A 13563-nucleotide genomic window follows, 5' to 3' on the forward strand; every position below is an offset into this window, starting at 1 on the left:
CGATTAGTATATACAATTATCTCAAAATTGACTAGTTTGGGAACTAAGCAGGGTAGTCAAATAAGATTTCTGTAGACTTTCATAGAATTTTTATTTGAATGGCTTCCAGAGATTCTCCTGAAATCTAGAGATTTTTAGTGATTCCCTGAGAGTAAATAGGGACAAAAAAAAAGAGATTTGTGAAGAGTCTCTGCAATTTGTAGAGACAAAAAATGTATTATATATAGTAAAAAGTTCAAAACATCTACCGATTTTTTAATTATGCACGTTAAAATGTAAATAAAAGTACCATGAATACCTTATAAAATACGTGCTCATTGTCAAAATAAATCTCATTGTTTTCCTATGCCAAAGTTTTCATTTTCTTTATTCCGCTCATCCCATATTTTATTTCTTATAATATCTCTCCATTGGTTAGCATCTTCTCGTTGTTTCCTCTGAGTTTGATTTTGGGAAAATGGCCTTCAGAATCTCTTTGATCAGATGAGGTCGGATGGACTATTGTGCAAACAACCTGTTCCTTCGTCGTCAATTGAAACAAAAAAGAGAAAAAAAATTGGTCCTACTCTCAGAAAAAAAATCCTCAAATTTCAAAGTCTCTCAAAATATCACCTCTTGAGTAGAGATTTCTACCATGCCTACTAGAGATTTCTACCATGCCTATTTTCCTAAAAAAGTCTCCCCAAATCTTTGAAAACAACAAATCTGTGACTTTTAATTCTCATTCGAATAACAAGGATGTTGGAATGACTTTTATGAAATCTTAATCGAATAACATGGAGTTTCATAAAATTTAGATAACTCATTTGAAATCTCATTTGACTACCTTCCTGTAAGCATTTTCGTTCGTGAACTAGTTGATTTTTCATGTTTCCTTTACAAATTCTATTTTCAAGTACACAAACTATTTTAGGCAGTTCATGAACTTTTCAATATTAAAAGCTACAATTTTACGAGACGACTTTTTAGTTCACGAACTAATTTGGTCTTATGAAAAATTAAGTTTGTCAGTTCCAAAACTACTTAGCCATGGCTCTCTGGAAAACCACTTGGTTATGTACTTATGGTTGTACACATCTTCTTTGTTATTCAAAGGAATCTTCTCGTATGCTTTCATACACAATCTATATGGAGAAGTTTAGCTTGCTTGAATACAAAGGAATTTGTAAACATGGAAACTAGTTCATGAACCTGCATTTTTGAGCATTGTTCATCAATATATATAGAGGACTCGCTGCACACTATAATCTCAATCCTAACACTTCTATTTCCTAGTTCCGGTTAGAGTCTTCCTCTAAAACCTAAATTTACACTGGTAAAAACTGTATTAAGTTACGACTTTAAAAGACTTCACTAAGGGATTAGTGAAGACCGGCCATACTATGTTTTACGTGATAGTTCTTGTTGTCCGGATCTTGTTCTTATTGATCTTTTAGTTTTCGAACTATAGATCAGTAACTTCATAGATAAAACTTACAAAGTATTCTTCATCTCAGACTTTATGATTCAACAAGATAGGTACCTAAATCACTTCTAGTTTGATGAGTGCAGATTGTTCTTATGAGGTAGAATTGATTAGGCATCTTTATAAGTTTTGGAAAGAATAATTTCAAGCTAATCTTGATCTTGTATCCATAAGCATATAGATTTCCATACCTTGATCGAATTTATTTCTGAATGAAATCCAATAGGATATCTGTTAGAAGCAGAATGGTTATAAAAGTTTTCACTTAGGTTGAAGCAACTCATAGGCCTGTAAGGAAGTCGGTTATGGGAATCGTATTACATAGGGTCTTGAAAGATCCAAGACACATAAAGGAGCATAACTGCATTTGAATTCACAGTAGGGTCAATTCGGTCTCAACTACATCCCAGTATGAAGTCTGAAAATAGGCTAGTGTCTTTATCTGCTTAATACAGTATGGCCTTCAAGTTCTGGACTAGGTCCCGAGGTTTTCTGCTTTGTAGTTTTCCTCATAAACAATGTTATTTATTTTCCGCTACAATATTGTTTATCTTTATGATAAAAATATCGATAATAGTGCGTAAAATAACCTAGAAAGTTTTTAAGCTTAAAGGACTGTATAGAACTTACAAGATTTGTTCTTGAGAATTCGTATCTTAAAAGATAGATTACAAGACTTGCGCTTATTGGAGTTCGGTTCTGTAATAGTTTGGGTAAATACTAGGTTATATTGATTTTGTTGTTAAAACAATAAGTGATAGAAGTAACCCTAAGTTAATTTGTTACTTGCACTCAAGAAAACAACCTTTAACTTATCTCTTTTCATTCATAATGAACTCAGAAGGTAGACTCTCTCTTAAGTAGCTATTCGTATAAACCCTAATCGAATAAGCTGACTCAGCACATAGTACATCTCAGTCGTTAATCTTTAAACCTATCCAACACACAAATTGAAGCTACTTAACACTAATAACTTGATAATTAAGTTACAGATAATTAATTTTATGTAAAACAGACTTGTAAGAGCACCCTAAGTGCTAGCCAGGGATATGAAAATTTTTTGAGATCGTCCAAGTTAAACTTGTCTTCATATCAGGTATATCTTAAACTATTGATCTGTTCTACTGATTATGAAAATTATTTCCATACAGGTTTCCGAATCAAAAATTTATGGTGTACTCGGCGCCCCTTGTTTTTCACATGTTATTGCAGGGGATGGATCCTCAAACTCCCGTATGAGAGGAAGCTTGAGAAAAAATCCAAACGGAATACAAAACTTCATAAAAAAAACACTTTATTTTACAGGAAAAAAGAATCATAAAACAAATGAGAATTCATTTCCTATTGTAATAATAACATGTCAAAACATGTGAGTTTTCGAAGAGGTCGTTTGAAAATAGGTAATTCAAATTACACTGAGTGGAACTACACTGTAATTGGATTTTAGAGAACCAAGCATACGTTAGACTCATATTAGTATGGATGTGCAATTGTAACCCAAACCGTTTTATTGTGCATGTATAGTGGATACAGATACCATATCGATACCCGAACAACGGTACTCATCAATACTCATATGATATGATAATAACCCCTAAAATTGATTGGTATTGAATGATTGTTGGTTTTATCCAATTACGATGATGCCATCTTTCATCATCTAAAATATGCACATAATAGATGTTTAAATATAAATGTACGGATAATTGATACTTAAAATAAGACTTATTAAAATATTGTAGACGAAAAATATTGTAATTCAAATTAATTATTATTACATTGTAAATGATTGAGTGTATGTCATTGTCTAGACTGGCTATAATGATAATAATAATACCGAATTTATTAAAATTTGAACCAAAATTTTCATATGACAAAATAACAATTTTGAATTGACGTGATAACATATACAACACCAAATATTTACATGGTTTTGGTGGTTCGTATTAGCACGCATCGGAGTGATACGAAATCATAAGACGCCATATTAGCCGATGAAGGTAGATACAAAACTTAAACAACAAAATACATATTAACAATTTTTCTCGTTTTAGTTCCAGCTAATATAAATACAAAAAACTATAACTGGAGTGCATTTTAATTTATTTATTTTCCTATTCGGAAAATCTCTCTTATAAGAAAAAGTTTGATAACTAAATCCCAACTTACAAAAGAAGGATCCCCATCCTGATTCAAGCGGGGTTTAGACCCCAGATCTCTCAGGACAATCACTAAATATTTGACCAATTTAATCGACTTTCAAATACGCATATTTGGTTTGATCCTCTATTACATTCCCAATTTCTTTAAGCATTGTGTATTTATGTCGCACTTCAAAGGTTTGCTATTTTTATTGAAAAATTAATTTATCGCCACTGTAACCAACGAAATTAAAATAAGGCATAAATTAGTAAAAAAAATGGACAAAAACTCTAAAAAAATTGTAGAAATTAAGTTTAGTTAACTTAGACAATTGATTTTTATCCAACGTGTTGTTATTTTGTTAACAATTGAGGCTAATTTAGCAAAAAGTAATCCATTTCACCTTGATGGTGCTAAATCTACTTTGAATCTCACTACCACTACAATTATTCAGATTTCCACCACAATCTTCTGCAAATTTTCAAAGACTTTTTTCAAAAATAATTTTATGTCAACCGTATAAATTCCTTCATTCTCTATAAAACAAGACAATGGGGGAAGATGCAAGTCTTCTTGATAAGAATTATATTTATTTTTCACCATTTTAGAAAGGGGATTGGCCAAAAAAAAAAACTAAGAAAAAATGTTGTTTAGGAGTTGAGGAGATTTGAGATAATTTAAGTGGAAAATCAAGTTGTTTGAAGATGACTTTGAGTGATTTTAGAAGAAAAACTATTTTCTATATATAGACGTTTCTCTTAAAAAAAATTAAAAAAAAAATCGTCGGGACCCGACAGTCCATAAAATTAAGCTGTTAAACATGATATGGAAGGTCAAGATTTAGTGCGAGATGAGTGGGAGGAAAAAAGGTCAAATAAATAATTAAAAAAAGGTGGAAACTTATCTTCCGCAAATTATGTGACGCATATGGATTTCTTGCCTCTAAATTTCTGCAAGTCAATCCTTAGCTAGTGAATATTGTATATCTCTAGCACCCACTAGCCAAGGATTGATTATAATCTACATACATTCTAGAAAAGATTTGGCCGTAATGATTTCTCCTTACTATTTTTTTTTGTTTTCTGAATCACATAAACTTTTATTAAAATTTTAGAAAAATGTTGTTGATCAACTACAAGAGAGAAACTTAGATAATGAAAAATTGATTAGAACTCTAACTGAATCTAGATACTCATCCTAGCAAAATCTGAAGTAATCCACATCTGGCATTTCAATTCTTGGTAAATAAGGAGGTCTTCCCATGTGTAGTAATCTTTTCCCTGCTGTAAGAGAAGCACCCTTTTTGGCAATGCTATCTTCTGAGAAATTCACTTCTCTGTAGCAGTGATGATACCTTATTTTGGACACTTTTCCTTGAGCCCTTTTCCATCTCCCTTTCAGAAACCAATGCACCTTCCCTTGAGCAAATTCCGCAAGAACTGTTTTTGAATCTAATACAATAATGATATCCTGCAATTTCCATTCAACTTCCAACTCCAAAGCATTCATGACACCATAAGACTCTGCCAAATAGTTTGTAGCAACACCTATACCCCTAGTGAGAGTACCAATTACGTGACAATTTTAGTCTCTAGCTACAACACCAAAACCTGCAGAGCCTGGATTTCCAAAGGATGAGCCATCACAGCAAAACATCACCACACCTAGCTCAGGAGGAGTCCAACAACATTTTTTGATGCATTGAAACTTGGAATGTGTAATTCCCAAATCAATGGCAGTAATGATCTGCTGATCATAATTCTGACTCCATTTAGTACCATTGATTCTCAATCCACTTTCATGAACCAATTTTAAAATTCTGCACTTGAATCTCTGCATATTAGGCTTTATGTCTTCAAAAAAAAAAAATTGTTCTTCTGAAACCACAGCTTCTTAAGAATGATACAAGCTGCACATATCCATACTTGTTTAACCAAAGGGCTAACATTAGCTGCTCTCTTCTACACATCATCAAAAGACTTTGGAATTTGAAAATTGAATATAGAACATATCCATCTCCATATCTCAGTGCTAAATTTACACTCCCAAAGCAAGTGAAACATATTGCCTTCATTTTCTTCACAAATGCAGTATCTTGAAACCATGTCATACCCATTCTGTATCATTTTTTGATCATCAGTGTACACTCCTTCAATCAATTTCCAGATATTGCTAGCCACACAAGGATGGATAAAGTTCTTCCATATGAATCTACACCACCTAACTGGATGTTCTGTGCGTCTTAGTTTGTTCACTGGAGTTGAAACTGAGAATTTACCCTTCAAATCACCAGTCCAAACTTGCAAATCTTCTCCTCCAACAACTTTAGGTGGCCTAACATTATGTATCATCGTTTGAAGTTCAGTATCAAATGACCATTTACCATCTACCATTACATCTGAAACTTTCAAATTAATATTGGCAGCAATGTAATCTGTGTATCCAAATCTTTTAATGAGTGATCTGTCACCAATCCACAAATCAAACCATACTGAAATGTTGGTACCATCCCCAATACTCCATCTGATCTCATCTTTAAGAGCATTCCATGCCCATTTTAAACCTGGCCACACTGAAGATTTTTGCCATTTAGTACTCCACTGACCATTTTTATCTTTGTATTTTGCATGAAAAAACAAGGCCCATTCTTCATCTGACTTATTAATCTTCCAAATTATCTTCATCAGAAATACTTTGTTTATAACTTCAAGTCTTAAAATCCCCAAACCTCCTTCACTAAGTGGTGTGCATACTTTCTTCCAAGAAAACTTGTGATATTTTCTTATATCTTCATCCCCGACCAAAGGAAATTCCTCATAATTTTTTCACAAGCTTTAATGACTGAAGTTGGCCATTTGTAGATACCCATACTATACACAGGGATACTGCACATGACTGACTTAATTAGCACTAATCTCTCTTGAAAAGACAATAGCTTGCCCTTCCAAGCAGCAAGCTTCTTTTGCATCATTTCAGCCATTAGCCATAATGTGGAGGTTTTCACTCTTCCTTGAATAAGCACTACACCCAAATACTTGTCAGGGAATTCACTTCTTTCCATTTGAATCATCTCTTTAATCTGCATTTCCTCAACTCAGAAGTACCATCAATGAACATTTTACTTTTATATTTATTTATAATTTGACCAGAACATTTTTGATAGTCTTGCAGAAGTTGCAGTAGATTTAAGATACTCTTTTTACCTCCATTAATAAAGATGAAAACATCATCAGCAAAGAATAGATGAGTTGGATGAATACCCTTCCTTACCATCATTGGACAGATTGAACCTTCATTTACTAGTTAAGTGAGTCTTCTACTCAAAGCTTCCTCCATCAACACAAAAAGGATTGGATATAAAGGATCCCCCTGCCTCAGTCCTCTTCCTACAAACAAGAAACCACAAGGCCCACCATTCACTATTACTGATATTCTGGCTAACTGAAATAAAGTATGAGGCCACTCACACTAATTTTTAGAGAAGCCAAATTTCTGCAAGACCAAGAGTATAAACTCCCAACTAACTGAATCATAAGCTTGAGAAATGTCAAGCTTAAGAGCTACATTTCCACATCTTCTTTTGCTTGACATCTCATTTACTAATTCTGAAGCTAAAATTATCTGGTCTTGAATACATATACCTTTAACATAAGCCACTTGCTGAGGAGAGACCAATTTGTGCATTAGATTACCCATTCTGGTTTCCAGAATTTTTCTGAAAATTTTGAAGCTTATATTACTCAGGCCAATTGGTCTGAATTGACTTGGTTTCCTTGCACCTTCAGTTTTTGGAATAAGTACTAAAAAGTTGGAGTTGAGACCCTTAGGTATAAACCTCCTTCTCCAACAAAATTGAATTGCTTCCACTACTTCTTGATGAATGATATCCCAGCATGATCTATACAAACAGCTTGAAAACCCATCAGGATTAGGTGCACTGTCCTGGTCCATATCAAATAATATGGCTTTAATTTCTTCTTCATCTGGAACTTTCTCAATCATTTCCTGATCATCACTAGTTATCACTTCTGGTATGACATTCAGCATATGTTCAACATCTTCCACTTCCTTGTACTTAAATTTCTGTTCAAAATATTTGATTAGCTCTTCTGAAATTTGCTTTTGGTCTGAAATTATATTTCCATCCTGGTCCTCAAGCTCACTGATGCTATTCTTTGATTGCCTAATTTTAAGTTTTGCATGTAAGAAACCTGTATTGGCAGCTCCTTCTTTTATCCATTTATTTCTTGATTCATGCTTCAGAAAAGTATATAACTGAGCTTCCTTAGAACTATGCAAATTCTGAGCTGCCACCAAATTATCTAATGCTTCTTCATCAAAAGGATTATTATTGGAATTTAGCATAGCCTCCTGAACCTTTGCTTCTGCCTCCTTAACGTGAACATTAATGTTACCAAAAACATTCCAATTCCAATCCCTTAGAATTTTCTATAATTTTTTCAGTTAATGTTGAAAGACAAAAGCTGGATTACCAACAACCTTTTCAGACCAACAATTCTTCACAACTTCCATGCAGTCTGGATGTGATAACCACATTTTTTGAAATCTCATTGGAGCATTTTTTTTGGTTTAGGAATATTGACACAACCACCTAGTAGGGGAGCATGGTCTGAAGCTACTCTTAAACCCACTTTATACTCCCAACCTTCAAATTTTTGTAACCATAACTGGTTAAACACATCTCTATCTAAATTACACAAAATTCTTTTACTTCCATGTTGACAATTAGACCAAGAGTGCATAAGACCATTTTAGGAGCTTGCATAAGGGCACATGTATCAAGACAATTGTTGAAATCCATCATTGAACTTCTTTTAAGAGTTTTACCACCAACTTTTTCATCACCTGAAGTAATTGCATTAAAATCACTAATTGCCAACCATGTCAAATTTAGATCACTAATAACTTCCATCTCTGCCCATAAGATTCTTCTCTGAACAGCTCTCATTGAGCATGAACACCAGATACAAGAACACCACCAATATCCACTGTAATCATCTGACTTGACATAGATACTACTGAAGGAGTAGGTAAATTCTTATTCCAAAACAACCATATGTTTCCCTTTTTTTTAGAAATTGAGTTATGAATCACCATACATTGCATTCCTGGCAAATTCAGCTTATTGTAAAAAGAAGAAGAACAAAAAACTTTAGGTTCTGCAACCCAAGCTACAGAAGGATTAAATTGATTTATTAGAGCTCTTAATTTATTTTGAGACCTGGCTCTTCTAAGGCCTATTAAGTTCCAAAAAATGACTCTCATTTCTTGGATTGGAGGCCTATAGTGCCTCATTTTCCTTGATTCTTTCTAAAGTTGTATTTACTTGGCAATTGAGTACCAGCTGAAGTGGAAGTAGAATTCACCTGACTTGACAATTATGTACTAGTTGAAGTAGAAGCATACATCATAGTATCATCTCCAGTTTTTGCTTTTTGTGATGCAGGCTTCTGAAAAAGTCTAGACCATGAAGTTACTGGGACACTTTCAGAAGATACTGTGCCATCTTTGCCATTGACAAACTTAATCACACTTGCTTCCAAAGAATTAACTTCCACCATTTGTAGAATTTTTGTTGGAGTGAGCATTTCTTTTGGAATTCTCTCATTACTAGCATCTTCTTCATTTATAGCTAAATCCTGCAGAGAACTGAATCTTCCTTCAGTAATAGGAATCTCAGTATTTGGTTTAGGAGTTCCTACTTCTGGTATTATTAAAGGTGGACATAAATCAAAGGGTTCATGTGGCATCTGCTGACCTTTGTCTATTGGCTTCCCAACACTACCCACTGGAACCTCTGATGGATTTTCCTTATTGATGTTATTATTGAACCTACATTCTGCCAAAGTATGACCAACAATCTTACAACGAGAGCAAAACTTTGGTATTTTATTAAGAACAATACCTTGTGAGAAACTACCATATTTAGTGATTATCCAGAGTTTATTTGGTATTGGTTCTGAAAGATCTAACTCAACTAAAACCCTTGCAACATACCCACTTGAAAATTTAAGAATAACATCATCCACCTTCACCGTATTTCCAATTGCATCACATATTGTAAATATATTTTTCTCATCCCAATATTCTAAGCTTAATCCTGGTAGAGATACCCATATCAAGGCATGAGAGGTTCTCTGATTTTCAGGTCTAAAATCGGGAATCCAATTTCTAGTTCTTAATACCTGATCCTGTACATCCCAACGATAATTTGAAATATAGTTCTTATCTTCTTCATTAGACAGCTTAATTGTGAAAAATCCTTTACCCAAAGGAATTAAATGACAATTACCATTTAATTTCCATTGACTCTTTAAAATATTCATCGCATCAGCAAACTTAATTCTAAGAAAATCCAATCTACTTATCAGAGAAAACTTCCATGAATCATACCTGTTATCCTCTTGATCATCAATCAAAGAAATCGAAGGACATTTTTCTGAAATTTTTGTAATGTTGACAACCCTCGAGCCTCTAGCTGAATGATTGTCTGCCATATTTCCAACGATTTCTTTTAATGAAACTCCATTAATAACTATTAACTTTGAAGATCTAACTTTTCCACACCATATTCACCTGAAACTAACAAGGAATTAATGAAGAAAGAAGCAGATCGAGAAATTATGGAACTGAGTCAGTCGCCGATTCGCAGAGCTCAGCTCAGTCCGATTCCCTTCCACTTTTAAATCGTTTCTCCTTACTACAATCAAGCCAAAGCCAAAAACAAATCATCCTTCCATAATGTTTGGTTGTATTAGATAGACACATATATGTGTCTATTTTGATCTTAATTTTCTTTATATTGCTAATACTCATTTTTTGTACTTATTATGGTATTTTATGTGTTTGTAGGTGTTTTTAGAGAAATAAAATTTTGCAGAATTTTTGGCTCGAAAAGTGACATTTGAACCTCCAAAGAAAATTACTAAAGGAACTCCGAAAAAGTGTTAGAGTTACCCTAAAGAATTATTATTTACACCCCCAAAGTTACTATTTGAACCCCATGACAAGTGCTAAAGGGACTCCACAGATGGATAGAGGGACATCACTTCTTCCCTATTTTGAACTTGATTTTGGCGGGAAAATTAGGGCAGAACTAGGGTTCCATTTTTGAGCAACTTCTGGATAGATTCAATCTCAAATTTTGAGTGGGATGGACTTGATCCGGCTAGAGGGGTTGGTATAGGCCTTGGATTCAACTAAAATTGGTTGATCGAATTCTCCACGAAACAGGTTAAAAGAAGTTTCTCGGGTTTTTGGGTTGGAAAAGGAAATTACATGGAGAATATGATGAAGAATATCTCTCTGAAGATTTGACTATATCAATTAGAGAGTTTGAAAGGCAACATACGTGTAAAAAAGAAACAAGGAGAATAAAATCTCAGGTAACTTGCAGAGAATAAAAATGACTTAATGCAAAGATAGTATTAGGGTTTAATCGATATGTGAGGTATAAAAAGGTTTGTGGGAGTCACATAAACGATTGTACAGAGACATTGGGGGAAATTTGGAGGGAAGCAAAGAACAAATCAGAGCTCGAGGAAAATTTTGTTGTTGTTGCACCTCAAGAACATGAAAAACATAGGCCTGTTGAAGTCGGTCGCGAATTGCAGAGAGGAGTCACAAAAACCGTCACTTCCAGATTTACTTACAATAGACATTCTGTAACTGAGTTATAATTTTCAATTATTCATTTGTAACAGTGAGTCTGCAACGCATATACAGCGTTGCAAATTAACTGTTTTATATTTTTCTTCACTATAGACACCTTTTGAGCTATGAATAATTATATTGAGTGTGTTTTTGATATGAGGATCCCAATCCCAACACTGAGATGACGGAGGAAGCCATATTTCACGCTTGTGGTAATTCTAATTAATTATTTTATAACTTTTTGCATTAATTAAAATTGATTTATGACTTTTCTTAATTATTTTTGATCTTGTTTGATATGCGGTCTTAAGAACTTTTAATGTGCCATACTTATAGTTTACATCTAATATTTTAAAAATCTACCGTGACGGAGAATCAAAGTTAATATTTTATAATTATTTGAGCTATTATTGTCTAGAATTAATATTTGAATCACATGAATGAGTTGTATGGTGGAATCCCGAGTCTGATTTCCTCTTAATATTATTATCACTTTTTACATATTTTCTAGTTAAGCTAGAATTATCTCTAAACTATAATCTTCACAAGTCTGAGTTGAACGAACTTTATTACCACTTTTCTACAACAACTTAAAATCACATCAATTTTTGGCGCCGCCAAAGCAGACTTGTTTTTAGGTTAGGGTTTATATTTTTATATTTTTTTAGATTTAGTTTTTATTTTCAGATATTTATTTCTTTTATTTCATTTTACTTTGGGTATTTTTGTTTTTAGTGTGCAGGTTTTGCTTGAATCTAAAGGTGGAAAGTTTAACTTTCCTCAAAGAGAAGAAAATCCAAGATTTTTTTCCAGGTTCTCTTTTTTTTGTTATTTTTTCTTTTCTTTATTTCGTTTTGGACTTGTATTTTCATTTTTGTATGGTTGATTGTTTCTCTTTAGTATTTTATTTATTATTATATACTCTCTCCATTTCAAAAAGACTGTCCTCTATTCTATTTCCGTCAGGTTCAAAATTGTTTCCAACTTCTGTTTATAGTCGTATTTTTCCATTGAACTCTCTAATATAACCTTAACTTTTTCATATTCATAATTCATTTTTAATGAGAGCAATCTAAAATATTAAAGAAATTTGTATAATTAACGAAACAAATATATCCTTCATTCCTTTTAAAAGAAAATATATTTGGATCCAAAAATTAAAATCCTTATAGAGTTTATACTCCATAAATTTGATATCTTTTAAGTTTCCTATTTACAATCCTTCTAACAGTTTTAGGCAGTTTTTAATACTAGCATTTTTATTAAAATAGAATAGATAAACAATTAAGGTTATTCAAGTATAATACTATGGTCTCCTTAATATTTTGACAAAGTCAAAGCGGACTGTCTTTTTGAAACGGGGGGAGTATAAAGAAACACGTGCACACACTAATTGCATCGTCTGTCACCGATTCTTATGCAAACTCGTGGGATAGTACGGTGAACCCTCTGGGCATTATCATCCGAAACACCACAAACCTCAGTCTTGTACCTTTGACCAGTCTTTGATTGTAGGTATATTTTTCTGTGGTAACCAGCTTAACTAAAATAGTGAGCCCTTTTTTCTTAATCCAAGTGTATGGAAGAACGTAAAAGAGACACTCTAGGTCAGTTTATTAATGAGAAACCTAGTAGTTCTATTTTAGGAAACAAGGATCTCGAATACCTTAATATAGAGAGCCCTATTTTTAGACAATTCACTTTTGAATGTTCGTCTCTTAGTGAGAAAAGTACCCCTAGTACTCCAACTGTACCATCAATGACAAATGTGCGAGATTACATGTACCCAACTAGGTCCAGCCTACGATCGTGCAAAGGTTACCTACCACTATGACTAACTATGATTTGAAACCTGGTACTATTAAGATGATACTTGTATTCTTAGGGAGATATGATAATAACCCATACTTTCATGTGAGGGACTTTGAGAAAACTTGCGGAATAGTTGGGGTTAAAGACCTTAATGATGAAGTTTTAAATCTTAGATTGTTTCCTTTTTCATTGAGATTAAAGTAATTCATGGTTGCATAATTTACCATCAGAGTCCATAACAACATGAGATAAACATACTGCTGCTTTCTTCCAGAAGTTTTACCAAAAACATAAAACCACGTGTATTAGGAAGAAAATTAATTCCAGCATGCAACAACAAGGAGTGACTCTTTACAGGTTTTTATAAAAATTCAATGATCGTTTATCGCAGTGTCCCCATCATGGGTTTTAGAAAATGAAACTAGTGCAAATTCTTTATGACGGGTTAGAGTACTCGACCAAAGCCATGG

At 33.3% G+C, this 13563-nt stretch overlaps 2 protein-coding genes across 2 annotated transcripts; both read right to left on the bottom strand.

Moving 5' to 3' along the window:
• Positions 1 to 4804: 4804 nt before the first annotated feature.
• LOC113324453 lies at positions 4805 to 8576 on the bottom strand. The gene is made up of 5 exons (XM_026572775.1): positions 8325 to 8576; positions 7133 to 8056; positions 6450 to 6686; positions 5720 to 6285; positions 4805 to 5162 (listed from the first exon to the last, which is right to left on the bottom strand). The coding sequence occupies exons 1-5, from the start codon at positions 8574 to 8576 to the stop codon at positions 4805 to 4807; spliced, it is 2337 nt and encodes a 778-aa protein (XP_026428560.1).
• Positions 8577 to 9006: 430 nt separating this feature from the next.
• On the bottom strand, positions 9007 to 10125 carry LOC113324454. The gene has a single exon (XM_026572776.1). It carries the CDS (start codon positions 10123 to 10125, stop codon positions 9007 to 9009), a length of 1119 nt encoding a protein of 372 aa, XP_026428561.1.
• Positions 10126 to 13563: the final 3438 nt, after the last annotated feature.

Source organism: Papaver somniferum, chromosome 11, assembly GCF_003573695.1.
Source record: "Papaver somniferum cultivar HN1 chromosome 11, ASM357369v1, whole genome shotgun sequence".
Classification (NCBI taxonomy): domain Eukaryota; kingdom Viridiplantae; phylum Streptophyta; class Magnoliopsida; order Ranunculales; family Papaveraceae; genus Papaver; species Papaver somniferum.

Bases quoted from the DNA above. Each gene is read 5' to 3' on its own strand.
- LOC113324453 (XM_026572775.1), bottom strand. From the start codon at position 8,576: ATGAGAGCTGTTCAGAGAAGAATCTTATGGGCAGAGATGGAAGTTATT. The intron at 8,057-8,324 runs GTAATTTAGATA...AAAAAATTATAG, and splicing joins TGGAAGTAAAAGAATTTTGT to AAAATTCTAAGGGATTGGAA. The intron at 5,163-5,719 runs GTATGACATGGT...TACTCTCACTAG, and splicing joins CAAAAAATGATACAGAATGG to GGGTATAGGTGTTGCTACAA.
- LOC113324454 (XM_026572776.1), bottom strand. From the start codon at position 10,125: ATGGCAGACAATCATTCAGCTAGAGGCTCGAGGGTTGTCAACATTACA.